This window comes from Plectropomus leopardus, chromosome 10 (genome assembly GCF_026936395.1).
Source record: "Plectropomus leopardus strain MGB_pleo_1.0 chromosome 10, ASM2693639v1, whole genome shotgun sequence".
Classification (NCBI taxonomy): Eukaryota; Metazoa; Chordata; class Actinopteri; order Perciformes; family Serranidae; genus Plectropomus; species Plectropomus leopardus.
This window is the reverse complement of record NC_142185.1, coordinates 13,117,737-13,143,588: the sequence shown is the minus strand read 5'-3', so window position 1 is coordinate 13,143,588 and position 25,852 is coordinate 13,117,737. Positions and strand designations below refer to the sequence as shown.

The window sequence follows — 25,852 nt, the reverse complement described above, 5'->3', positions numbered from 1 at the left end:
CTCTTATTTTAAGTGATATACTGTTGATTGCATAATAATCTGTCAAAGCTGGTAGTTTTTATTAATTGACATGGGCAATTTCTCTATTTCTGCTCTTCCCACAGCTTTAGGGTAAGAGGGCTCAGTTGGAAAAAGTTGAAGTCATGTATATCCACCAATCAGAGCAGAAAATTTGACCAGTTAAAACAGCTTAACAAGTTTTCAACTCTAAACCCTTGATAAATATTACCGGTGGAATTTTTTTCCCTTTAAAATTAGTTTTGATGGTTGCTTATTTAGAATATTTTATATTATTTAGAAAAACATGTTTGGAACCAAGTTTTCAAGGGCTCTTGAGAAGATATCTGAAAAGTAACGTTAACAAAAGCAAGAATGACACTTTTTCAGCTTCCTCAGAAAGCCTTTTTATTCAGATTCAAATTCAGAGTTAATGCCACAGCTGCTGCATTGCCAGTCTGTAAGAGTCCCTGAGTCAGAATTAACTCGATTCAGTGACTGTGCAATAGTGCACATCATGCAAAAAGTAACTGACTACAGTAAGAAACCATGATTAATTACAAACTTGAAAAAAAATGCTTTGTAAGCATCATCAGCCTTCTGTCTGTGGCTTTAATTAGAAGAGAGGCATCGCTGAAGGTATTCGCAGCTCCAAACCTGAAAAGGCGAGCTTGTGTCAGGTATAACCTTTGCAGATCATTTCGTATACTGCACCCTGGAGGCCAGCTCAGTTCAAATCCTCTTCTGCTGTAGCTTTTCCATCAGTGTTACATTTGGTTGTAGCCTGAACGCGTGGCCCGTCCTTCAAACGAACTATTGCAAAAGAACAGAAGAGCATCTCTGCCATTTCTAAAAGTGAACATCATACTCATCATTTACATTATGTACATATTTATACAGTCTCTCCACATCCAGTCACATGTCTTGTGACTCTGTTTCCAATATGTCCCCAAGATGTTTGATGGACAGTTGGTCAATGTGTCATTCAAAAGGTCTACTGCAAAAGAACAGCTACGTACATCTCTACAATTTCTAGGAGTGAATGTGACATTCATCATTTACCTTATGTACATATTTTCAGTTTACAGTCTTTACATTTGGTCACACCTGTGACTTCATACTCAATGAAATTTGTGGATGTGTCACAATGACCGGCGAATGTAAATGTACCTCTGCAAAGATGGCTGTGTTGATGGATGAGAGAAGATGGGAGGGAGGAAATGGATTAAACATGTTTTGTGTGAGTTCAGCTGCCCCTGCCCCACAAATCACGCTTGTCTTTTTACCTGACCTGCTGTGCAAACAGACAAAGTCACACAAATCCAAATAAGTCAAAAGAGTAAGAGTTGCTTTGTGATTAAATCCTTTAATATTCTCAAGTGTTTTGAACATAAAAATAGCCTTAGAAAACAAAACAAAAGCTGACTCAAGAGGTGCCACTAACTAAATTATCTTAGATTTAAGAAAAAACATTAAGTGGTGTCAATTTGTTAAGTTATTTGATTCCATTGGAGAAGTCAGAAAAAAACAACAGCCACAAGTTACAGTAATACTTATTTACTGAATAAAAAACATCCCGTGTAAAAAGTTACTTTTTTTCCCCCAAATACTTGTCTGAACTTCTCAGCATACTTTCTGCTTTGGATTATGATTTTTACTGAATGACAGGATGAGTTGGACTGGGTTCGAATCTGATCAGATCTCTCAAGGAAAAAAGATACTAAAGCTTTAAAGAAATATTTGAGGTGAAGCAACTCAAAAGTATCTTGTAAAAAATGAGAATTACAAACAGAGCTCTTTGTGCATCAGAGCAACCTTCATCCATTCTCCTTTCCTTTCAAATGTTAAACTTTTACAACAAGCTGCTTGGCAACTAATCCCAGCACTTGTTTTAATACACCGGAGGACATGTTTGAATCAACCTTTACTACCACAGCGGCTCAGTTAGCTTCTACATTTTCACACAAAAATTAAGCAGCACTGTCTATTAAGGCTTGCATGAAATCTGTCTGGGTGGAGAAAGCTCTACAGAGAGAGGAGGTACACAACATGTTTCTGCTGAGTGATAAATTAAAACCAACAAATGATTAAAACTATGTGGCACGGGGGGAGGAGGGGAGAGAGCAGGACACCAAATATCCCCTCCTTGTCTTGCTACCATTGTTTGTATTTTGGACCAGAGAATGTGGCTTGAAGCATCAGAAGAGATCCACTCATGCTTTAGCAGCCACATTTGTTTCAGTTAAAACAACCAACTCTGGGACGACTGATTCTAAAAATGGTGAAATATGTGGAGCCATGCACTGACGACGGCGAGGACTTCCAGAAGAACAAAGCTGCCTGTGTGTAAGCAGCTTCCTTTAACTAACAACTATGTTCAGGTACAAAGACGTCATAAACAAACCAACAACGTTCAAGCTTTACACTTTGAAGATTAAAGTTTCAATTACTCATTTGGTAATCAAACCAATGAAAGCACACTGCTCCTCCATGCACTTTACTGGACAGAAGAGAATGAATATTAAAACCGGAGGTAAAAGGGGGGTGCTGTTTTAAAGGGGTGGCGAATAAGCAATCCCTTGCCTGAGCAAGCTTGATTTAAGGCAAAGGTTAAAACATTACTACCACAGTCTATATCTGAAGACAAAAATAATTCGCTAACAGCTGTGAGGCTACATGGAGACAGTCGGTGACCTTTTCCTGGAATCTGGATCTGCAGATATTTAACAGCAGAAGCAGAGCAGAGCAGTGTGGACAGCTTTTAAACTGTCGACACTGGCATGGGAAGAGGGTGGGGGGGTTGTAGGCTGAACTGCTTCAGTGTTTGGACTATGATTGCTGGTTGAATAACCATCACATTTAGCAGGTAAGGAAGCGATTACCCTTTAAAAACAAACAATAATATGTATGCAAATGTCTATTTGTGTAAAGCAAGTGAAAATAGGAATAAAAACTGGAAAAAAACAAAAAAATCTGAAAATGTGTCAGGATGAGTCTGTGGGTGTTGGTGCTGCGGGCTACAAATGAGACCTGTAACAGATGGTAGGTGTCCTTGATGAGGACGGTTTTCACATTCAGAGCCCTTGCTGTGGTTTAGCAGACACCAGCCTTTTTGGAGCCACGATGTTAAGAGGTCAGTTCACCAAGATCACAAGTTAAAAAAAAAAATCCCATCTAACCCATGCAGTATTGAGGTCTGGAGATGATGTGGGGTTTTTATTTTGAGATCTCTGCCTTGAGACTGCTGCTGCAGCTAATCCAATTCAATAGAGGTGAATTGCAAGTCATTGGGGGTGCTACAAGTATTTAAAATTGTATTTTAAAAAAACACTCAAGAGCTATGCCTTTGTCCAGAGCGACAAAAAAATTGTTTCTGCAAAGACACACTTCTGTCAAGTTTTTCAAATGCACCATGAACGTTTCATTCACCTGTGTTGTATTGAAGCTGCAGTAGAAATGTCAGTGGCAGCTATCACAGACCCGAGGAACATAAAAACGATCCGGCTGGCTACACACCTGCAAGTTAAAATGGCAAACGTTTTGTGATTTGGGTGAACTGACCCTTTAAGATTAAGGAAACCAGGCTGGGCCTCAAGGCACCGGTTCCCATTACAAGTCCCACTTTGTGAAAACAAGGGAGGGAGATGTTCTGCATGTTACAGATTGCTGTTGCAGAAACGCACTGCCCCCGGATGGCTAAGATTAAAACAGATCTGGTACGGATCGGCTTGTGTTCTGATTGGCTGATGACTCTGGCAGGAAGTGGAGGTAGGTAGCGCAGAGCAGGAAATGGGCTGACTGGCTGTCTTTGTGACCCCAGGCAGGTTAAGAGCTTAACCTTGGGTGTTACCAGGATTTACATGGGACTTGGATGTGGACAGTGGGTCACTAGCTGGATTAAGAAAGATGCAGGGGAATACAGTACTGCATCTCCCCCTCCTTATGTTCTGTGTTACACCAGAGAGCTTGAACCCCAGACCTTCCACGCTCTCTCTCTCTCTCTCTCTCTCTCTCTCTCTCCCTCACACTAGTGCCATTTAGTAATTCTAACTCTGGTCTCTATTATGTTTTCACAGCTGGGTCTCCTCCCCCGACCTGCCGACTGACTCAACAGTAGGAGGAGAATAAAGTTGGGTAGAGGTGAGACACCGCAGGGCGACTGTACAGACACAGCCGTACACGGAGGGGGGTGACACACTTTAGTTTTGTTTCTTGGCCTCCTGGTTGCCGTAGCTGGAGCCTGTTTTCTTCACCTCAGTGACCCCAATGAGGCGGCGGATAGCTATGGAGGCTGGGGAGAGAACGAAAGGAGAAGAGACAGAGCGGAGTGAATGAGGACAGCGATTCAAATATTTAAACAGCACTGGGTGTTCAGCAATTTCAAGAGCTTTGAATTTATTTATTTGTTTTTGTTTTGTCTTTATTGTATTTTTACAGGTGAAGTCAAATAATATCCCCTTTTCACAGGGATCTACTACAGGGTGGTTATGAAGTCAATTCCTTAAGTCTCCTTTGCATTTTTACTTAAAACCAAACAACAGCATGCTGCTCCAGGGTGTGGTTTTAGACAGCATGCTAGCATCACAGAAGTAAAAGTGGCCTGACTCTTAACACAACAGCCTTGGCCTATAGTGTGGTGTACAACAAACGCATCAGCAGCCCTTTCTCAACAATAAGGCTTTTTTTTCCCATGTCGAGTTTTAAAGTTTGAATAAGCTCAGCAGACAGCATGACGGTGGCATTCATGTAACCTTCCACCCATAAACCCATCCTGCCAGTTGTCCCTTTTTAATGACACTTTCAGTTCTGTTACTAACTCCCTTGCCAGCTCAAAGGGAACTCTCTCCCCCATTCTGCAATTGCACCTTTTATACAGAAAGGTAAGACAGCACAATGGTGCCATTTTCCCACTTTGAGCAGGCAGTGTAAAAGGGGCTAACCACTGCCCCCCCCGGTCAAACCACAGGAGGAAGATGCTGTGTCATTTTTCATTCTAAGGGCTGCTGGTGCAGAGTTTACCTACCTATGATGAGGAAGAGGATAAAGCCAATGATTAGGAGCGGGGAGCCACTGACGGCCACCCCACAAGCAAAGTTGATGAGGGGCGAAAGCAGCAGGGTGGCCCAAAACAGGAAGTTCAGAAGCGTCCATGGCCTGCGACGTGGAGTTATTGTGGGTCCGGGGAACTTGCCTTCCTTTTTATAGATTTCCTGTAGGGCATCCTGAGTGGGACAGGAGGAAGAATTGGTTTGCACTGAATTAACTGAACATGTTTGCCACTGCCTCATTTGACCTAACACAATAGTAACCTCCCATTTTTACTTCAGAAAATATCCCTCAACCCCTCAACCCCAGGACTTAAGGGCCAGAGCAACAACTAGCAATGACTTGCTGGTCCAAGCATCTGAAAACTTTGTGCATTCTACATTTTGGCTGCAGATTGTTCCTTTAATATCAGCTTTCCTCAGTTTACCTTCTCCTGGTACAGTTTGTGCAGCCAGATGGCACACTCCTTCTCATCGTCTGGTATCTCCTCCACAGGAAAGCGCCTGGTTGGCAAAGAGAGAGAAAAAAATCTTAAACTGGGAACGGACCTGAAGATTCTTAAAACAACAAAGACTAGACACCAAAAAATTCAGCCAACATTCACAGATTGTTTTGCCTTGACAGTCTGAAATGAGCACATAATGAACAACTGAGGAAATACTTAAAGGACAACACACTGCATGACAGGCTGCTGCATTGCTAAGCAACCGCCAAAATCCTGAACAAAATCCAGGAACATGCTGCAAAAACCCAAAATGTATGTCCATCAAAAACAATTTGACTTGCTGATCTACGCTGTATTTTGCGCAGAAACAAAAAACATAAAAACAGCAAACTTTGAATAGGCAGGTAATTGAAATTATGCACAGAGAGCTGAAGGTGTGTGACCTCTAATAGAATGATGTGAACGTCAGGTGCACTGAAACCTAATGAATGGGATAAGCACACCACACAATTATACTGCTTCCTCGCCAAGTTCTTATTTTTCTCCCTTTTATGACTTGCTACTAACACACATTGAATCTGTGGTTTTGTGAAAATTAGTCTGGATGAGAATGGCAGGTGGGGTCTGGATTACACTGCATGACTGTCTCTTTATCAGTGAAGCCAACTGACCCAGAGTGAGACAAATTTAATCTGACATCAGTCCTGAGCAAGAACAAAAAGGGAGAACTAGAAATACTGAAATCATGACAAACTGACTCAATACAACCAGAAAGTTTTAAACAAATAGCCAATATACATCTGACATATGAGGATATTCAGTGAACATTGCACGAGAGCGTATGACTCTCAAATCATAATGTAATGGAAAATAGAGTTGAAGCAATCAATCGATTAGTTGATAACTATAAAATTATCTGTCAACTAATGAGATAATTAATTAAGTGGTCTGTATAATTTCTTATTAAAAGCTTCTTAAATATGTATGTCTTCTATTTTCTTTACACTTTAATGACAGCAAACTGAATATCTTTGAGTAACAGACAAAGCAGGACATTTGAGGATGTCATTGAGTTTTGGGAAATACTGACCAACATTTTTTGCCATTTTCTGACAGTATACAGACCAAACAACTAATCGAGAAAATAACAGACAGTTAATTAACAGTTAAAGTTCTTAAATATTTGTTAGTAGTAACCCTGAAGGACATTGAGACACGACATATATTTCATGATCAATCCAGTCCTCTTAAAGTGCAACAGAAAACATTTCACAATATAATAAACCACTTGTGGCCCATTATGACAGTCTGTCACCACCAGGTGGCTCCCTCACCTAAAACTTTCTTCAACTCTGCACCAAAGATCATCTGTTACTGTTCTGTGTGATTTCTCAAGGTTACAATTATCTGACTCCACTCTACTCAATCATGTTTCCACAAAATTATCCTCTGGTATTATCCTTTTTATTTGATTTACTTAAAAAAAATGAAGAAACGCTATATTTCTTTAATTCTGTTCTGCCATCCAGACAAAAGACATGCTTTCTGAGCCATTTCAGTGTGAGCTATCCCAATCTGTCCCTGTCTCATGGCCAGCTCTTTACTCAGTAGGAGTGTCCTGGCCATTAGAGTTATTGTTCTGAAACCATAAACGTGCTGGGAAACAAGCCAACATTTGGAGCGTTCTCACTGTCTCTTCCATTGTTATGGGACAAAAAAATGCAGTTGGGAGGAGGCCAAAAGGTTTAGAATACATTCATCATTTTCCTCTTGAAGAATCTCAGTACAGCTGGCACTGTAATGCATCATTATTACAATAACTGATGATTCAAAAGCAAATGGAGGGTATCAGTGGCACTCACCTTACGCTCATGTCGGCTTTGTATTTCTTGCCATTGACAATGCCCAGGAGAGTGGGAGTTTGGTTGTCTTTGAAGTTGAGAGTCACATCGTACACAGCAGTTACTGTAAGAGAGAAAAGAGACAAATTAAGATTAAATGCCCTTTTTGCAAAACACTTAGCCCGAGGCAAAGAGAGCTGTTGGCCTGGAGCTAAAGAGGGTTCACACACTGACACATTCAAAAGTGGGGGTGCTGATACTGCTCCAGAGCGTCATTAGCCTTGAGTTTTTTTGGGTTATCCCCCAAAAAATGACCAAACACTTTGCTAAAAGTTGCTAACAGAGTTATGTCACGTTTTTGTTGTCCAATCATGCAAATCTTTTGTAACATCATCAATATACCTGTGCTTTATATTTATGTTGTGACCACAGGTCAGCTACTTTAAAACAACATTACTGGAGAACACTGAAAAAATCGTATTGGTCGCAAGCAGAGGGAAGTTCGCCACTACTGGATAAGGCGAAAACAACAGATATCTTCTTTTCAATCTCCCCTTCTCCGCTCTCACTTAACGTTTTTGCGTACTGATTAAAAGTAGTCAATCGTCATTCTAGAATTTAAACATGAGCCATTTGCTCAAACGACTTTTAACTCAGGAACTTCGGGAAAGTGCAGAGTGAACTGTTAATTGTTAAAATACCTTCACTCTGACTTATTAATATGAGTGAAGATTATGACAAAAGAAAAGATGTAGGCTACTAAAACAATCATGTAGCATGCTTATTTATATTGGTAATGTTTAGTTCATTTATTTTACATAGATATTTTAGTAGAAAATAATGGCAGTTTTTCAATACTCACAGAGAAAAAAGTATTTGGAGCCCTACAATGCATGTTTGAAAAGGGAGTATTTTTTTGCCCAGAGCTACAGACAGCCCTGGGCTAAGAATGTGAAGTGTGAAAAGTGCGAACAGACGTTACCTGTGCCCTTAAGACACTGCAGTGTGGTGGTGAATCCTTTGGTCCGGGGTAGAAGGTGGTATTTGAGTTTGGGCAGGCCTTTACTCTCTGCAACCTGCATACTGATTTGGTGCTTCGTTTCTGTGAAGCGGGTGCCCTCGCAATACAGCAGAAACTGAGGAGAGAGATGAGCTGTGTTAACACACACCTATAAAAAAGATTCACACAGACTCGCGGTAACCTCTTTTTTCTTGTCCTTTCCATTAGCCTGCTTCTGCTTGGCTAAATTACAGATCGAGTTCGCCTCAGCGTAACCCTAAAGTAAACGCTCTACCTTTTCTCAACAGGCATGTAAATGACAACTCTACCAAAGAGCGTTTAGTTTGTTTATCTGAGAACATAGAAACTGTGTCATCAGCAGTGACCTAATGCTTGACTTAAGGGGTAATTAGATCAACTGCTGATCTGCCTAATCTCAGCTGGTAAACTGGTTGAGTCAAGGTAAAAAGCTGCTCTACACCTTCAGTAAAAAGCTGCACAACAAACAGCAGCACCTGCCACAACCAGGTAAAATGCCATGGATGAAAGCCACCTGCTTGTTTGAACACAAAAAAACTGTTTTGCCTCCCAAAGCAGGGTGAAGCCTCCTCTGGCTGTTTATGCACTGTGGAACGCCGAGTTCATGAGGTTTCAAAGAAAAAGAAAACACAGACCCTCCTGCTGAGTGTTTTAAAAACAGCTGGTGCACTCAGAGAACTGGTGTGTATATCTTTACAGAGTTCAATCAGTTCAACGTATGTAAGTCAAACGGCAGCATCTTTTTCCCTATGAAACCTAAAGAACAGATATGAGAGGATTCAAGAGTGATTCAAGTTCATCAAAACTTGCATCTCACTTTTTAAGGTTTTAGCCACTGCTTTTATTGGCAGTGAAAACATTGGACTCACCAAGTTGACAGCTGAGATTTGGGAACACAAGCTGTCACATGATTACACAGGTTTTTAACAAACTGCCAGGTTAGTCAAACTTGTTTGGAAGGAAAAAAAACAAAGACAAACAGTATTCTCATAACCCAAACTGCTCAGTGTGAGTTTATGGTTTTTGCACAGTTTTCCTGTGCAATACGGGTTTATTACCTCCAGAAAAATGGTCTGATATGCCCAGTTACTTGTGTCTTCAACTGCAGAACCTCTATTTAGTGATCTCTCACTGCTCTGATATTTCAACGATTGACTTAGTATAGAGTAAAGAACAGTAAAAATGAGGCATAAACTACAAAAATGATACCCAAATTGTAATTAAAAAAAAAAAAAGTAAACTGCTTTGTCCACATCAATGATTTCTAATTCCAAATGTAAACAATCATACATACAGTTCACTGAAATCATGCACTCATGTAACTACTTGTCTGTTACTAAGATGTCTATGTCTATTCTGAGAGGTTATTTCACAGCTGTTATTGTCCTGCTGGGCCAGAGTTGTAGCATGACAATGATTCTAGACAAACTGCTAAACCTTACACACAGTTTACTGCTACACCTACACACTCACAGAAGACAAACGAACACAGTATGTCTGACGAGTACCTACCCACATATATTCAGGATAGTCTTTGAGCCTGCTCAGTCCTTTAAAGACAGTCTTTCGGTCCTCCTCCCACTTTCTTTTGCAGAAGACTATTTCTAGAAAGTACCAGGTCCAGCCAATCAGAGGAACCTTCAGTAGCTCGTGTTTGGCTAGCACTTTTGAACTCTGCAGAGGGAGGACAGGTATAGGTTTATAACAATGAAGCTTGGGATTCCTTGCAATCAGATTTTTTTTCCATTTTCAATTTATTTTTTGCAGCATTACTGACCCCGAGGACACCAAATCTTTCACACATGGTCCAGCCACACAGGAAGTCAATCTCAAAGTTGTGGTTGAGGATGGTGATGACATGCTCTTTACCAAACTTGTCCACCGTAGCTTGGTCGGTGTATAGGGTGCATTCTGTGCCCGACCACCACTCCAGCAGCATCACCAGCTCTGCACAGACATCACAACACATCATATGGGGTGGGAATATACTGACTAGTCATCATTTATAGTATTGCGAACTATGCGAGTGCCTATTCAAGGCATTTTTCTTTAAATAAATGTCAGGTTTGTTCCTCAGATTTGCTGAGTACTTTAACAGTGATTAATGACACAAATTAGTTGTCCATTGTTTAACTGACACAGCAGCTGAATGGAGCTATTTTAGTGTTAATGCAATGTCTGTTTGAGCCTCAGCTGCTCTCATTAAGCCACATAGGACTGTCACTGCCACCTGACCGGCACCAAACAGTGGACAGAAAAAGTTAGCTGGTGCCTTGAGATACTGTGATACTGATACTGCATAATGAACATGCATAGACACCTGGCACATTTCATCATTTACTTTTTCTGAACTAGGAAATTTGAAATATGCATTAAATAAAAATACAACAACAGCACAGGAGAATGCTCTACTCACGACTCCAGAGGGAATAGGAGAGCCGGCAGTTGATTCTGCGATAGAGTTGCTTGTTGATCGGCCAGAGGATGCAGGTGCAGAGCTGAATGAAATTTATGATGAGGCCGCTCACCACAAACACAAAGCCCATCAGCAACTGCAGGATGAACAGGCTCTTCAGGTAGGCCAGCAGAGCCATGGCTGAGGAGCCTGGAGAGCTGAGTGGGCTCCTCTCTATACACTACGACCAACCTGAGAGAGAGAGAGGGCACAGCGATGAAAACAACTTGAGTGAGAGATGTGGGCAAAAAGACAGCACAAGGGAGGGGAGGGTGGCAAACAATTAGAGACTGAAAGGAAGTGGCCTGTTTAAATCTGTTGTTCTGCAGGCAAACATGCTTTCAGAAATTCAAAAAACAGCAGTGTTTCTTACCACGGTGGGATCCTTTTACAAGCCGCGTTTACACGGTCCTTCAGCCAATATTACAGACCTGATGGAGACAGAAGAGCAGGGGCTGAGCTATCAGTGGCAGAGGCAACATAAAAGGCTACAGCACAGTCAATGCAGTAGAATTTAATAAAGGCCATGTTTGATCTAACAGGTTGAATCGTGTTAGCTAAAGGCAAGAGAACATCAAAAATAGCCTTTATTGTTCTTAGTGTAGGTGGCATGCTTACATGAAGCAAAAGACAGATGCAGGGTCAAACTGTAAAAAGTAATATGCCATGACAGCTATGAAAAATAATTATATTCTTGTTAAACAAAGAGCATGGTTATTTGTTGTGGCTACTCACATTGTGACCTGAATCAGACTTTTCACAATGGCTATGAGAGAGAAGAATTACGCATTTTACAGGGAACCCCAACACTACTTGAATATAAGCAGTTTAATTTCAGTAGACCACCTCTCGTAAAACACAGAATAATACAGGATGACCACCGCTCCAAAGTTAATAAGTCCAAGCTGATAGGATTTTCTTTTGTACACTTGTGATTCATCACTGCACAAAAATTGATCATAAAAAAAACTGAATTCAACTGAATTGTAGGACAGTGTAATGTAATAAAAGGCATTTTCTTCCTCCTTTAGTCTCTGAAACCTTCTCTGTTTCCCAACTTCCTGCATTTACTATGTGAACTCTCCTGGTCTTGGTATGACATTGGTGTTGGGAGCTTGTAGAAAGTCATAATGTAAAAAAATATGCATAATTAAATACAAACAAATGTAACAAGATAAGATGTCTGCACACTTGATTCTATGCAGTGTTTCACTTTAAAGACTGCATTGATCTAAATGTGTGGAAATCTTTTCAATCAGCTAAAACGAAGTTAAGCTTCGGGGTTTATACTCCATAGTTCTAATAAAAATAAGGCACAGGCCTCGGAAAACTAAATTTCAGTTTTCAATAGTAGGCTTTAGGCTGGGAGGCTTTACATTTAAGCCGAAGCACAGCAGTACTGGGTGAGATATTAAATTCAGCTGATGCCACTTGCAGTGCAACGACTAATTGTTGTGATATCCCTCAAGTTTCCATTGTATTATTAGTAGAGTGCAACTCAGGGTGCATATTTCTGTCCAAATCCGAGACCAATCCAAGAAAGTAGTACTCCAGCCCGACCCAAACTCGACAGGCATTCTGTTTTTTATGTTCGAACCCTACCCGAGCCTGGTGCAGTTACTGTGACAAAAACCCTCCACTCCAGTGGCGCTGCTGAAACACATAGGCAACCCTGTTTACACTAACATGTCCTTCTTTGCATCAGTTTGACAGCTAACTAAAAGGCGTAGCATAGCGAGAAAGCAGAATTTTACAGGGCAGCGAAGGATGACGTAACATGTCAAGTGGGATGAACCTAGACTTCATTTGTAAGTGTTTGTCAGAACCTGGCCGGCTGGGCTCGGGATGGTGTGCAAGCTGTACTAACAGAGGTTATGTAAACACATAGAATTGGAACCACAGTGAATTAGCGCATTTTTAAGTGATCTGTATCAGTTATAAAAAACCTGGTCCTGAATTTGATGGTTCCAGCTTAAAAAATGTGAAAACGTTTTACATTTCTCTGTTTTATATTATTCTAAATTGAGTATCTGTTAGAGTGTTGATCACACAAACTTGTAAATTAATCACACAGATGATCATTAGTTGGAGCCTTGGCACATCATATTCCGCCGCTGATGCTCTCCACCATGACAGACCTGCTGCCAGTGTAGCGTTTAAGGTTCTGTGCGTGCTTGTTTGTCTTTGGGTGCTCCAATTTCCTCCAACAAGTCAACAACACGTTAAACCCAAACGAACTGGAAACATTTCATTGCCCTTAGGTGATGATGTGACTGTGTTCGTCTGACTATTAGCAACTGATTGGAGAACTATTCAGGATGTTTCTGTGCAAAGCATGCTGGAAAGGCTCCACCCCTCCATGATGCTGAATGATAATGGACTGGTAAAAAGATGGCTCTATATTATGCAGGCACCTCACACATGTTTATACAGCTTGGATGCTGCCAAGGTAAGGTCAATTGGTGCCCATTAGATGTCCCATTAGACATCTCACATTACACCATGTACTGGCAAAAGACTTGTTCGATCAGCCCCCATGACACTGTTCACAAAAATATTGAGCGTTTTTGTTGGAAGTGACAGTTACTACCACTGAGTACCAATCATGATGACTACAAGATGTCTGGCCTTGGATGGTCCTTTCCCACATCTGCACCAAAGCCCATTAAAGTGTAGGTCAAGCCAGTTTAAAGCTGTTCTAAGAAGCATGTCTAATCTGAGTTGTCCTATTGCCAGTCTGTGCGGCGATCTGTGGACACCCAATCCACTCCAAGACTGCCAACTGGGCCTTCACCCGCTTTGTTTTACATTATTTTTTTTGGTGACAGCACAAACTGTCAACATGAGAGTATATGGCTAAAAATAATATAGCTGCTGAGTTTCTACTAAAACATTTTAATGAAATAGATCTAAACATCATGAAACCAAATCTTTGTTTACATGAAACTAGCGTCTTCTTGTAACACATAAGATACAAACTAAATGAATAATATAAGGCTCCAATCTGAAAGTGAGCGCTTGATTTAATTCACCACAACAAGCACTTTAAAAGTAAAGCATCAATACTGCGCTCAATAAAGTTAAACTCAAGCACAGCGTAAAATTTAGTTTTATTATACTGTTAACTGTGCAGTGTTAGCAACATGAACATATGTACAGTCACCTGCATTGCTGATACAAGTGTGTCAGCAAACCAGCAAAAAAAAAAGAGGCCGTCTGGCTTTACAGAACAACAGCCTGTGTGTTAGACAACAAGGGAGAAACAGAAACACTGTGTGCCTGCGTGTCACACTGACATAACGGTCTCTGACCACAGACACTGTTCTGTTCACATAGCATCTGTAATGACTACTTTATTTGTTTCTTCAATCAAAGTCTCGCAATTTGTTTTTTTCACAAGTGCAACTAGATAAACAGAAATGGGTAAAGTGAGTAGAACCCTAATGACCAGAAATCCAAGACGTTTACAGCCGCCTTTCACCTCAAGTCTGTATCATATTTGATTCGAACTATCTCGGGGAAGAGCAAACCAAGCAACCTTAAACTGCACCGCATAATTAACACAAGGCCAGTTCATTGTGGGCAACTAATGAAGGCAACTAGTCTTATCTAGTGCAATCAATCTCTCTCAAACACTGTAACACAACACAGAATAGCACAGTGCCCTGGGTGTGACGGAGAGGAAATCTTACATGCACATCCACAGAGCTTCAGCTCAGTCTGTGGGGCAAAAGATAAAATGTTTCTAAACCTCTGTGGTTAGGACGCACTGCTGTGTTGAAATACTGTCACGTGTGCATGTATGTCATCAATCACCCGATGGATTACACGATCAGTCCAAACATCCACGGTTGTATCTGTATTTCGTTTAAGATATGACCTTTGTTCCGACTGGGAGAGAGTGACTTGGAGGGGTTAAGTTACACCATTGCACATTTCACTCGTGGCGTCTGTGACATATTTTGCAAAGGTGGTGAGCTGCAAAGCTGTAGAATCAAAGAGGACAGTGTGTAGTAAAGACAAAGTACAAGTTGTACATGTTTTTTTTATGTTTCAGTTACCTTCAACATTATGAATAGAAGTAGCTAAATGTGCTCTGGACAATAAAAATGAAAGTCTAGAATAAGCAGCTGGGCACATGTTTTTCAATAAGTTCCTCAAAAGTTGCCCAACCGACTTATCTATATTTGTTTATAATAACACTGTTCATAAATAAATATAGTGCAGTATAATCAACTCTACGAGCTTAAGATAACAGATCTTTGCCCCAGGATGTCATCTCTAATCTAATGTTTCATAATTTTGTGAAAATTACTAGTAAATGTTATTAGATAAAATTGTTGTCATAAAGATCACATGAAATGTGCATGCTTGTGGTGGGGTTATCAAGCAATGATAAATCAATCAAGATAAACACAACTATTACGTGTGTGATTTTCTACTGTAGACTACTATTCAGCTCTCGCTTTCAATTTATTAATTTTGGTTGACAGCAAAAACAAGCTGTGACATAGTTTGATCAAGTTACTCATGACAATTCGTCTGTAGTATGTTTAAGGAAAGATAAAGTATTCCTTGTTGTCCCTTTGTGGAACTTTTCATTTAGGCAAGCACAGCTGCAATCAACTTAAAACAATAGGTAGCCAATAAGAAGGAGTACAATATCAAATATTGTGCATGCCTGGTGCGATAAAAGATACATACACGGGCTTTACAAAAATGAGGACAGAAACCATAAATCCATAACACATAATGCGTAAAACTAAGTTTCACAGTGCCTCTTTGCTTATGAACTACCTAAGTCAGGATTAACCTGTTTTATCGTTGAGTGGTGTATGTAGACGTTGGGAGGAAGGAAAGCTTAAGGCAGTTTTACGTTTGCTGGAAATGTCTACCTGAAGGTATACTTAGTATTCACAACACAGATTACAGGTCCTTAACAATACAGTGTGCATGCAAGGTTGGATATAAACTTTTTTGGCAGGTGGACTCCAAAATCTACCAGCCACTCAGTTGCTTACCATTGATTTTTGGCTGGTGAGTGAAGCAAGTCTAGCAGCAACTTACATAATTTACAAGCATTTGACTGGTGGCTGGTGCTAATTTTCAACCCTGTGTGTGTGTGTCTGACAACAGTTCTGTCATAGACAGTGTGAAGGGACGGATGTTCAGTCTGAGTCTTTGGAGAAAATGAAGCCCCTCAGCTAGCCCTGCATACAGATACTCAAAGTGGGCACTCCATTTTAATTTATTGCCTATTACGCCCAAATTGTTTATAGGAGCACACACACCTGCTCAATTTCACGTTCACTAATGATTACAGGGTCAGGGACTCCTACCTCCGTGGGCTCGATTTATCATTTTAAATGGTTCCTACAGCTTAAGGCAAGTAGGATTTGAGACTTTTCAATGCCACTTGCAATAAAAAATTAGACCAATTTCACAGCAATGAATACAGAATTACAAAAAAAAAGAAAAAAAAAAGGACATGGACCAACCTCAATTACATAAGATTAAGGAGAATTTTGCCCAAGCATTTATTGTAACATAAAACGTGACTTTTTGGTGATTCTATTGCAAGACGCATTATTTAAATTATTATTTTTAAGTTACCCATTATTTGAAGCTTTTACAATGCAATGTGAGGGAAAAAAACGATTAATAAAAACTGCACCTCTGATGTAAAATTTTGGAAGTTAATCAAAAAATATTCAACAGATTTGGAAGAATAATTGCCTCAAGTCAAGTAAAGTAGTGCTTAGGTTGGTATTTTAGGGCCTTAAAATATTAATTTATTTTTTCCCCTTACAATCAGCTGCTGGTTCAAATGTTTTATCAATGCCGTATGAAAATCAGCTTGTGGAGACTTGAAACTTGCTGGGAAAAGCAGAAACATTTAACTTTCTGTGTTGTTTGGCTTCAAGCAGCCAATGGAGAAGTAGTCTGACCACCTTTTGCTGCAGACACAAGCATTAACTGTGTGAGAGTTTAGACAGATTTCTAAACATATCATGAACCTCGTTCTCATTTTCCTCCATATTCTCTTCTTTCCGTCTCTGTACAATCATGGAGTCATATAACTCTGAACAACAACAAATTTTCACGCCAGTTGAAATGGAGGCCTTGAGTCACAGTGTCTAGAGCAAAGTGCATCTTATCACTGACTTTGTGTGCATTCTTGCTGCCTCCAAAAATAACTTCACTTCGCAAAACGCAACCATCTACCAGCACTCAACATATTTGCTTTGAGAACAGGGTTAAATGGCCAATCAGGATCTCAAAGGAATGTTCGTCCAACCAAGTTAATACATTTTTTTCTTTCTTTTCATGAGTACTGTCTTAAAACCATCCTCTATCGTGCAGTTTTATTCTAATGAAGAAAAATATCTGCTGGTAAATAATGTGATTTATACATTGAAGGGCTGCTCCCTAAAAATCAATAGTTTGCGTCATCAGAGGAGACTGCAAGTTGACTCTAACGGTCGAGTAGAGAAGGTTAATAGAGACAGGAAGAAGTGCACAGGCAGCAAAACTTGTGTGATTTCAACTTGAGCTGTCCCTATGCTCTCAGCACCGATTCTGACTGTTAGAAAAGTTGCGTAAATATTTTTGAACCACATGTTGGTGCAACCTTCTTTACTGCTTTCAACTGTAACTCAATTTTGGACTGACAGCAGCCCGACAATAGAGACACTCCGGGTTGCATGAGGATTTTCTAAGTATTTGCAGGATGCATGCTTTTACTTTCTTTGACTTCACATGAGAAAAAGCATGAATCCTTTAACCACAGTGACATGACAAATTATTAATATATTGAAGACATGTTGCTGCAGACTGAGTCAACTCCTTACATCCAGATTCCAGGACTAATACATTCACTTAAGAGTCTATTGTTTGCATTTTGCATCAAAATGTATAGAAATCTAAGAACCTGGTGAACCTGAAAGGTTTCTGCAAACTTTGACTGATTAGGTGAATCAATGACACATTTCAAATTGTCAGTTTTATTTTAGTTAAACTTTGTTTAAAATATTGAGTGTGTCATTTGCCCCGTATCTTGAATCAACATTAATGCATAGGAGGTGAAGTGTATATAGTGTACACCACAATGTAAAAATTTGACTTCACGTAACACAACAGCTTTATCCTACAAGCAGCTTAACTATGCTATGGTTTAGAGCCAGACAATACTACATTTCTGAAATGATACGAGGTGTATCAGCCTACATAAAATAAACACATGTAATAAGTACCCCTTAAACAAATCGAACAGTTAAACCGAGTACTTTGTAGAACAGATGACAGCATTTCTGAATTATTTCAAAATCTTTTACATTTCTACACATTCATTTCTTTTTACTTTTTGCCTGACATATACCGCAATACTGACTTAACCGCAATAAGGAAATACTGGCCAATAACGGCAGCCTGCTCTACTAAGATTAGGGAATGGGTCCTTAAAATTGTTACAAAAATGTTTCCTCATTTTAACCATTTCTTTACACAATATATTGACTACAACTATGTATATAAAAACTTCCAGGCAATCATGCCAATGTAAATGTTGCTCTATATCTGAGGTCAACAGGTAAACAATCCTATGTGTCTCAGCCAAAGTGTAATTGATTAGATCAGTGCTCCATTTCAGTTATTCAGGTTAGCCATTCAGAATAAGCAGTAGAGAGTAAAAACCCATTTTGATAAAAATGTTCACACTTGATTCTCCCTCTTGGCCCAATAAGAATATCACTGCCATGGATCTTAAAACAACAAAATAATCTCATAACATGTTTTTGCAAATCAAACAAATCAAGTTGTCCTTACTGTGGTGGTTTAACCAAACTTTAGGTGTTCTGTTGTGAAGACTATATTTATCTTGTGTTGTGGTTTCAATGACTTCATATAACAAAGATGGAATAAAAGATGTTCAGAGGAACAAACACTGGGTTTAACAATGAGAACAACCGGTGGATGTCCACCTTCCTGTGGGTGCAGGCCCACCTGCAACCACACAAAGATTAGAGACGCTGACTGGGTTAAAGCTGCTTAAGGCCGGACAGCTGCTTCTGCTCTACATCACTTGAATACAGCTACGCCAACAAATAACCACTGCCTGCTAGGAGGCTCTGATTCAAGAAAGGAGAGTTGAAATGTACATTAAAAGACACCAGCTAAACACTGGCAAACTGTAGCCACATCCTGGAAGGCACAGCACCTTTGTTGTCTTTTTAATGCTTAAAAACTTGGCAATTTGCCTGCAAAGTCTGCGCTTCCCACTGTGAATAGTTGAACCCTTTAGTACTATGCTTGCTTCCACCTCTTCAATAATTCTGATAAAAATGGTCAGGCCCATCGTATCACAGGTATACCACCCTTGCTCTTAACTTACCAGTAGACATAGTAGGCCATTGCCATAAGCACCAATGCCCCACAAATCCCAGTGAAGATCATCACAGCACTCTGGTTCAGCATTTTGGCTCCTGGTATCTCACCAAATCAAAGCCAGAGTAAAAAAAAACAACATATAGAAAAGTCCTGCAGAGAGCAGTGGATGGTCACAGGCTGTCCTGCCTCATCGCCATGGTAATCCCACAGAAGGAAAGAGGGAGATTATGTTGATGACAGCGAGAACACAGCGAGATCCTGTTGGAGGAGCTGACTAATCAGCACAAGAGTTTACTGAGGAGCAAAGAAGTTCATATCACCAGAAAATGTTTCAATAAGAATAAATCCTCATTGAGAGCAAGTGCAAAAAAAGCACCAAAACCTTCCAAAAGCCACAGTGGATTCTCACTGGAGTCTACTAATGAATGCTAGGAAGACCGCTCACTTCTGGAAGGAGGGAGGCAAACATGTACTGTAAGCAGTGTTTTACATGCATTCCCATCCTCTAATCCAATGGATCAGATTAGGACTGATTAGCAGGCTATGGGCACCCTGGATATGTCACATTTCATTAACATTAGCAATGAAGAACGCTGGGATCTCCACAACCAGGGTGGAGTTTGCAGAAGGGCGTCTGTTGTGTTAAAGGAACCAATCATAATGTAGAATATCTTGCATTACCTTGCCACTGGCCACCTGTTAATAACGCCTACGCTGCATTAGGCAGATGTGACAACCTCAAGAAGAGGAGTAATCATTTCCTTAAACAACCTCTTCATGTGAGTTGCTGAGCTGTGCTTCTTTTCTCTTGGGTGTAATATAAAACCCCAGTAATGAATCATTAAACCCGGAAATCTGCTAGCATTTTAGCAGCTCCAATTCCCTCGTCTCAGAGTCAATGGGTTTTTGGTTAGAAGCCTTACAAATGGTCTGTGGTTACATGTTGTTCTATGACATAAAATACATCAGTAAAAACCCCATTCGCGAACTCTGAAAGTTGCTAACAAGTAGCTAAATAAGACTACTGGATGTCATCACGCCGAACCATGCCGAACACGGATTTACAACCTTACAGCGGTGGCAATGCGACTGTAGTGTAGTTTGTTTTAGCAATAGCTTTTCACTTCTGGCAATTACACATAGGCTTCAAAAATACTGAAAGTGGTGCTCATTTGTGAAGATTATCTTGCTGAAGAAAATATGCAAGTAAAATAAACACGTGTTTACCACAGAGCTTATTTTCTGCAGTGATCCAAAATCCAGTGGAAAAATCCCATAGGCTTTTAGGCAAGGGAACTAAAGTGACGTTAGCTTCCAGGCTGGCCTACAGAAAAATGTCATCCCTGCGGCACTCTGATAGGGATAAATTAAATAAATCTATGATGTTTATCCTACATCCTTGCTCTCTGTCTTCTTGACAGTACCTTAGGTACCAGAAATTATTAATACCAAATATGTATAACTCAGCCACACAGAGATGGCGAACTGGGCCAGTGGGCAAGCCAACAAAAAAGCCTTTGAGTTCCCACACAGAGCTAATGTCAAATATGGTTCAGACAAGCTGGCAGAGAGATACAGAAATATACTCCTGCGTTTACTGAAGCAAATGGGTCAAAGGTTAGTGTACAGTCCTAAGGCCTCACCACTGGCCGTTAAAGCCAAATATAAATAGAGATAAAAATACATTGTGATAGCTTGACAATAAAGGTCATTCATGTTTCAAAGCATGAAGTACACTCAATCCTGCAGTTAGCACCACAGTGCTGCTCAACTCTAACAATAGCATCTCTAGTTATGCAGTTGTGTGTTAGGCCAAGTGTGATACTTTAAAGGCAGACTTTATAATATCACCAAATATGGCATTTTCATCCAAAGAATAAATATAATATCATATCCTGATGAAACTAGTGTGTAATGACTAAGTGGGCAAAGGCAAATAAAACAGCTAGAACGGTCTGCTCAATTTAGATTATTGCGATAAGATATTACGATATGCACAATCTATGACAATATCTAGTCTCATATCACAATATGTCTGTAATGTCTATAGTATAGCATTACAATAGTAAGTTTTGACTATATAAACATTCAAGATATTAGCCTTTGGGTGATATATGTCACAGTGAGTGCAGTGTAAACTGCATCCATGAGCATGTTCAGTGACATTTTTCTAACAGAAAACTGCTACCCAGATACAAAATAAAAAATGCAGCTGTAGCACGGTTTCAAATTAATTCTAAAATGATGGGATTTGATACTGAGGATATCTTGAAAACAACTCAGACATCGCATGCAAAGTCTCAATACATTGGCATCTCAGAAAGGACAGGCAATATTCAACAAATAAGCTTAAGAGCTGGCTAACTTAGAAAGGCCTTGCATCACTTAACACTGTTACAACCCTTTCAAAGCTCACTCCAGGCTCTGGATGTGGCCATAATAAGAAGTGATGACTGGTAAGACTCATGGATATTTAAGGTACTTCTTGCTGTAGTCAGCTAAATAATGGGACTAATGTTAAAGGGAGGAAGGGGAGTTAATGGGTAAAATTGACTGCTTGAGTATAAACACAATAAGTTGAGTATGATGGTTCATAGTTACATTGCTTTTAACCAGACAGCTACAAAAAAAGATCGCATGGCTAATAAACTTACACGTTCCTAGAGTGGGATTACCGTCCAAGGTGGTGCTGCTCAGATAAAAGCTTATCTACATAGTTATGTCTGGGAGTCCTAAAGGGCAATACTTGATTAGCTGATAATGAGTTCAATAGATTACTATGTGTAAAGGCCATGTCAATGGACTCTGAACCAACAGTTGTTCATAAAACAAGAATGTTTTTCTAACATGTATGATTCAGATATACAGCCTGACACGTTTTGAGGTAGATGTTTCAATTTGGCCACCACCGCAACACATACATGTCTAATTATAAAATACATCATTTCTGTTTGCACTTTGATTTACAAGGCAAACACTGTTATAAGACACCGTAATAAGAGAAGTGCTTAAGAAAAAAACACAATGACTTTTAAAATGCTATGGTCTGTAAAGGGATTATTAAAGGAAAATAACTGACTTTGCTTTTTCTTAAAGAGAACTCTGGGTAATCACCAAAAGGAAATTAAATAGCTGATGACCAGAGTTGGCCAGAGAGATTTCTCACCAGGCTGAAAGCTCGCATACACGGCTAGATATTTGCAGTTTTCCAATTTATTTTACATCATAGCCACAATTAGTGTTTGCTACACATTTTATCTGATTAATGAGAAATGGTTATTAGGAGACCCTGTGGTCAGCAGGATCACATTGTGATTACTGCCAATACTGAAAAGATTAGACAGTCAAGGGGTAATTCTCTGAACAGAAAATTTACAGATTGCAATTTAGATAAGTGGCTATTTGTCATGGTCATTCATCAGATTACTGAAAATGACAGACACGCCTTTCATATTAACTTATAATCTATAACAATAATCATGAATCACTGACATGGCAAAGCACAGCAGTCAACCCATCTCACTGACAAGGTCTGCTGCATACAAGTATACAGGTTTGGAAATATTGAGTCATAAACATATTCATATTAAAAATTCATTACTCTCTATTTGCCAAGACAAAAGATGTATAAATGGACTACACATTAAAGGTCCAAACTACAGCACCATGCAAAAGCCTTAGGCCACCACACCATATATATATATATATATATATATATATATATATATATATATATATATATATATATACAGAGACTATGTTTAATTCATTAAAATACAAAAAAAAAGTCAGAAGAAAATGGCTTCTTCAGGATGAATGGTGAAACATGGAATTGTACAACTTAAAACAAATGAAGCCACAATTACTGAGCTTTGGACATGTCTTAATTGCAACCTGGTGTAAATACACCAGAAGGTTATCACTGTAAATCTTACACTGTCTGCCCAGGAGGAGAGTTCAAGACATGCTGAATGAAAAGGGAGTGCACACTGAATACTTGCAACTTAAACCTGTTAAAGTTGTTGTATTCTGAAATATTTGCATTTTTAATACTGTATACATATTTCCTGAGTGTTCTGGTTGTGTTTTAGTGAGGGACTACTGAGAAATTCAAATGTATGATCCTTGGTAAAAAAAAAATAAAGTTTAAGGTGGCCTAACACTTATGCACAGCAAAGTACATATTCCCATTAAATATTCATCATAGTCTATTTGTCAAGCCACCCGCTGTATAAACGGACGACACACACAAGGCTCTAACTACGTGGACAGTGTTGTGAGCTGCCTCCTGCACAAAGCATCAACACTCAGAGCATTATTATGATCACACTAGTAAACATCAAAACATGCTTTAAAACACAGCTAGCAACAACTGTCAGAAATGATCAGGATAACATCACTTGCCTGTCACGCACGTACTTCTCGCCTCGTTGGTTAAAATTAAAAGCAGCCTAAAGTTGGCACTGACCAAAAGAGCCGCAGACCTGAATGAACTCCAGTAACCTCACGTCTGGTGTGTGTGGTACGACATCGTTACGCAGGTCAACTCGGAGCCAGCTGCTTCACATGACGTACGGCGGGGCACAGGCGGCTGCAGTATAAGGTTTTTTTTTTTTTTTTTTTTACATTGAACCCAGTGACATTTTGCCACCTACTCTGGTATGCACTGCCTTGCTGCTACAGTATATCACACTATCCGACTGCAGCTCCATGCCCCCCCGAATAAAAGTGCGGCATAGCTAGCTTAATGCTAAAAAACGAACTAGCCAGCATGCCCATTTTGGCCACTGACGACGACGAAGTTAGCCTCCGCTTCGTGGCTTCCGCTTCAGCAGTTTGGGGGAGTGTTAAAGGAAAATTAACTCATCTTGCATTACATTTTTACTACTACAATAAAGGTTTCACAGATCTAAAACTGTGTTTAAAATAATATTTAACTTATCTGGGATAGTCTAGTCCAGATTGTACTGTCCAAGTATGGTGTTTTTTGATTCTGGACATGGCCCACAATGGTCAACATTTGAGAAGAAAAAGCAGTGAAATCTTCCTTTTCTATTTTTTCCACGACTAGAATAAACTAATCACTAATCCAAACTGTGTTTTTATCAACCTTTAGCCTTACTGGGATAGTCTTGTCTAGATATTACCTGTCTATGTATAGAGGTTTAAAAAAAAATCTGAATATGGTCTTACGTACTCTACATTAAAGTGAAGTCCCCCCTTTTTTTCTTTTTTGCATTTTAACAAATAGAAAAAAATGTTTCACAAATCTGAATCTGTGTTTTAAATAATATCTGACCTACATAGAATAATCTAGTCCAGATTTGAAGCATTTACATATAGTGGTTTTTGGTCCGAACCTGGTCTAATATGGTCTGTATTTCAAAAATAAATATGAATACATAAAGAAAGAAAGAAAGAAAGAAAAAAAGATCTGACCTGTCTATGTAGTGTTTTTTGTTGTAGATCTGGTTCAATGTGGACTAGACTTAGACTAACCACAGTGTAATCTACCTTTTTATAATTTCACAAAATCTGAACATGAGTTTTAAATAATCTTTACCCTCTCTGGGATAATCTGGTCCGGATTTGACCCATCTAAGTACAACGGTTTTCAAGAAAGACCTAATCCAGAGCAGTCTCTTTTTTAAATCTACCATTTTTGCATTTTCACAAATGAAATAAATGTGTTGGTATATTTGTGTCTGATCTGAACCTGGTCTGGTGTGGACAGTGAAAAAAGCAGTGGGATCTTCCCTTTTCATGCATTTCCTCAAACAGATTAATAGGTTTTTACAAACGGTAGCGAGCCAAGCAGTGTTGGGACTGTTCCCTTAAGTTTTAAATCGGAAGCCAACTTCAGCGTCGTCGTCCACTGGGTTTATCATCTAACACACATGTCTCTACTGCGGCCGGGGGACGCAAGTTAAGCTAGGTGCGCGGTGGACTCTAAGTTGCAAATACAGATCATTTCACATCTTTACATGACAAAATAAAATAATCACATATGATCTGCAATTATTATCAAATGCCGAAAACACATTAGCGTTAGCTGACAGGAACCCGGACCTGATGAACTCATCCGAGCAGCACAAGGACAGAGTGAGCTGCTAACGCTCCTGGCTAGCATGCTAAGTTAACAAAACCAGTGTAACTATGGTAATAATTATATTTAGGGAAGGGGATTGAAGCTGCAATTTGGATAGTTGAACTCCCAATGAGTGCCAAATTCTCCACGTCTATTGTCGTCTAATAGTCCGCTGACCTGTGCTGTTTATCGCTACGCTATGCTAGAAGTGTTAGCAAGCTAACGTTAGCAGCCAGTGTAACGGTACTCCGGGCTTACCTGAATATTATTCACTTAGGAGTCGGAGGATTTTGTTAGACTTTTTAGCCAATTCCTTGTCTTCCGGGGCGTTAAATAAGTCGGTTAAGGAGCCCCTCTCACCTCGTCCGTTTCCCCAATAAAAATGACTTGAGGTAATGCGATTTGCAAGACCGCTATTGTTTGTCTGTTAAAGCCCCACATTTCCTCAAAGCCCATCTGAAGGTGGTATGCCCTACATCCGGTCCGGCCCCTCAGTCATTCTTAGGAATAATTAAAAAAATATATTTTTACAAAAACATCCGGCTTCTGCAGCGTG

The 25,852-nt window shown here is 39.7% G+C and overlaps 1 protein-coding gene across 3 annotated transcripts; it reads right to left on the bottom strand.

Moving 5' to 3' along the window:
• Positions 1-379: 379 nt before the first annotated feature.
• Positions 380-25,852, bottom strand: agpat3 (1-acylglycerol-3-phosphate O-acyltransferase 3). Of its 3 annotated transcripts, none has more exons than XM_042494390.2 (10): positions 25,555-25,852; positions 11,197-11,254; positions 10,785-11,015; positions 10,146-10,315; positions 9,881-10,042; positions 8,312-8,465; positions 7,351-7,453; positions 5,471-5,546; positions 5,021-5,219; positions 380-4,288 (listed from the first exon to the last, which is right to left on the bottom strand). In XM_042494390.2, exons 3-10 carry the CDS (start codon positions 10,960-10,962, stop codon positions 4,197-4,199), a joined length of 1,134 nt encoding a protein of 377 aa, XP_042350324.2. In that variant the 5' UTR covers positions 10,963-11,015; positions 11,197-11,254; positions 25,555-25,852; the 3' UTR covers positions 380-4,196. The 3 variants fall into 3 exon arrangements, with proteins under 3 accessions (XP_042350324.2, XP_087939196.1, XP_087939195.1); XM_088083070.1 differs by lacking the exon at positions 25,555-25,852 and adding an exon at positions 23,613-23,762; XM_088083069.1 differs by lacking the exon at positions 25,555-25,852 and adding an exon at positions 19,213-19,655.

Bases quoted from the DNA above. Each gene is read 5' to 3' on its own strand.
- agpat3 (XM_042494390.2), bottom strand. From the start codon at position 10,962: ATGGCTCTGCTGGCCTACCTGAAGAGCCTGTTCATCCTGCAGTTGCTG. The intron at 5,547-7,350 runs GTGAGTGCCACT...TTTGCCAACCAG, and splicing joins AAAGCCGACATGAGCGTAAG to GCGCTTTCCTGTGGAGGAGA. The intron at 5,220-5,470 runs GTAAACTGAGGA...TGTCCCACTCAG, and splicing joins ACAAACTGTACCAGGAGAAG to GATGCCCTACAGGAAATCTA.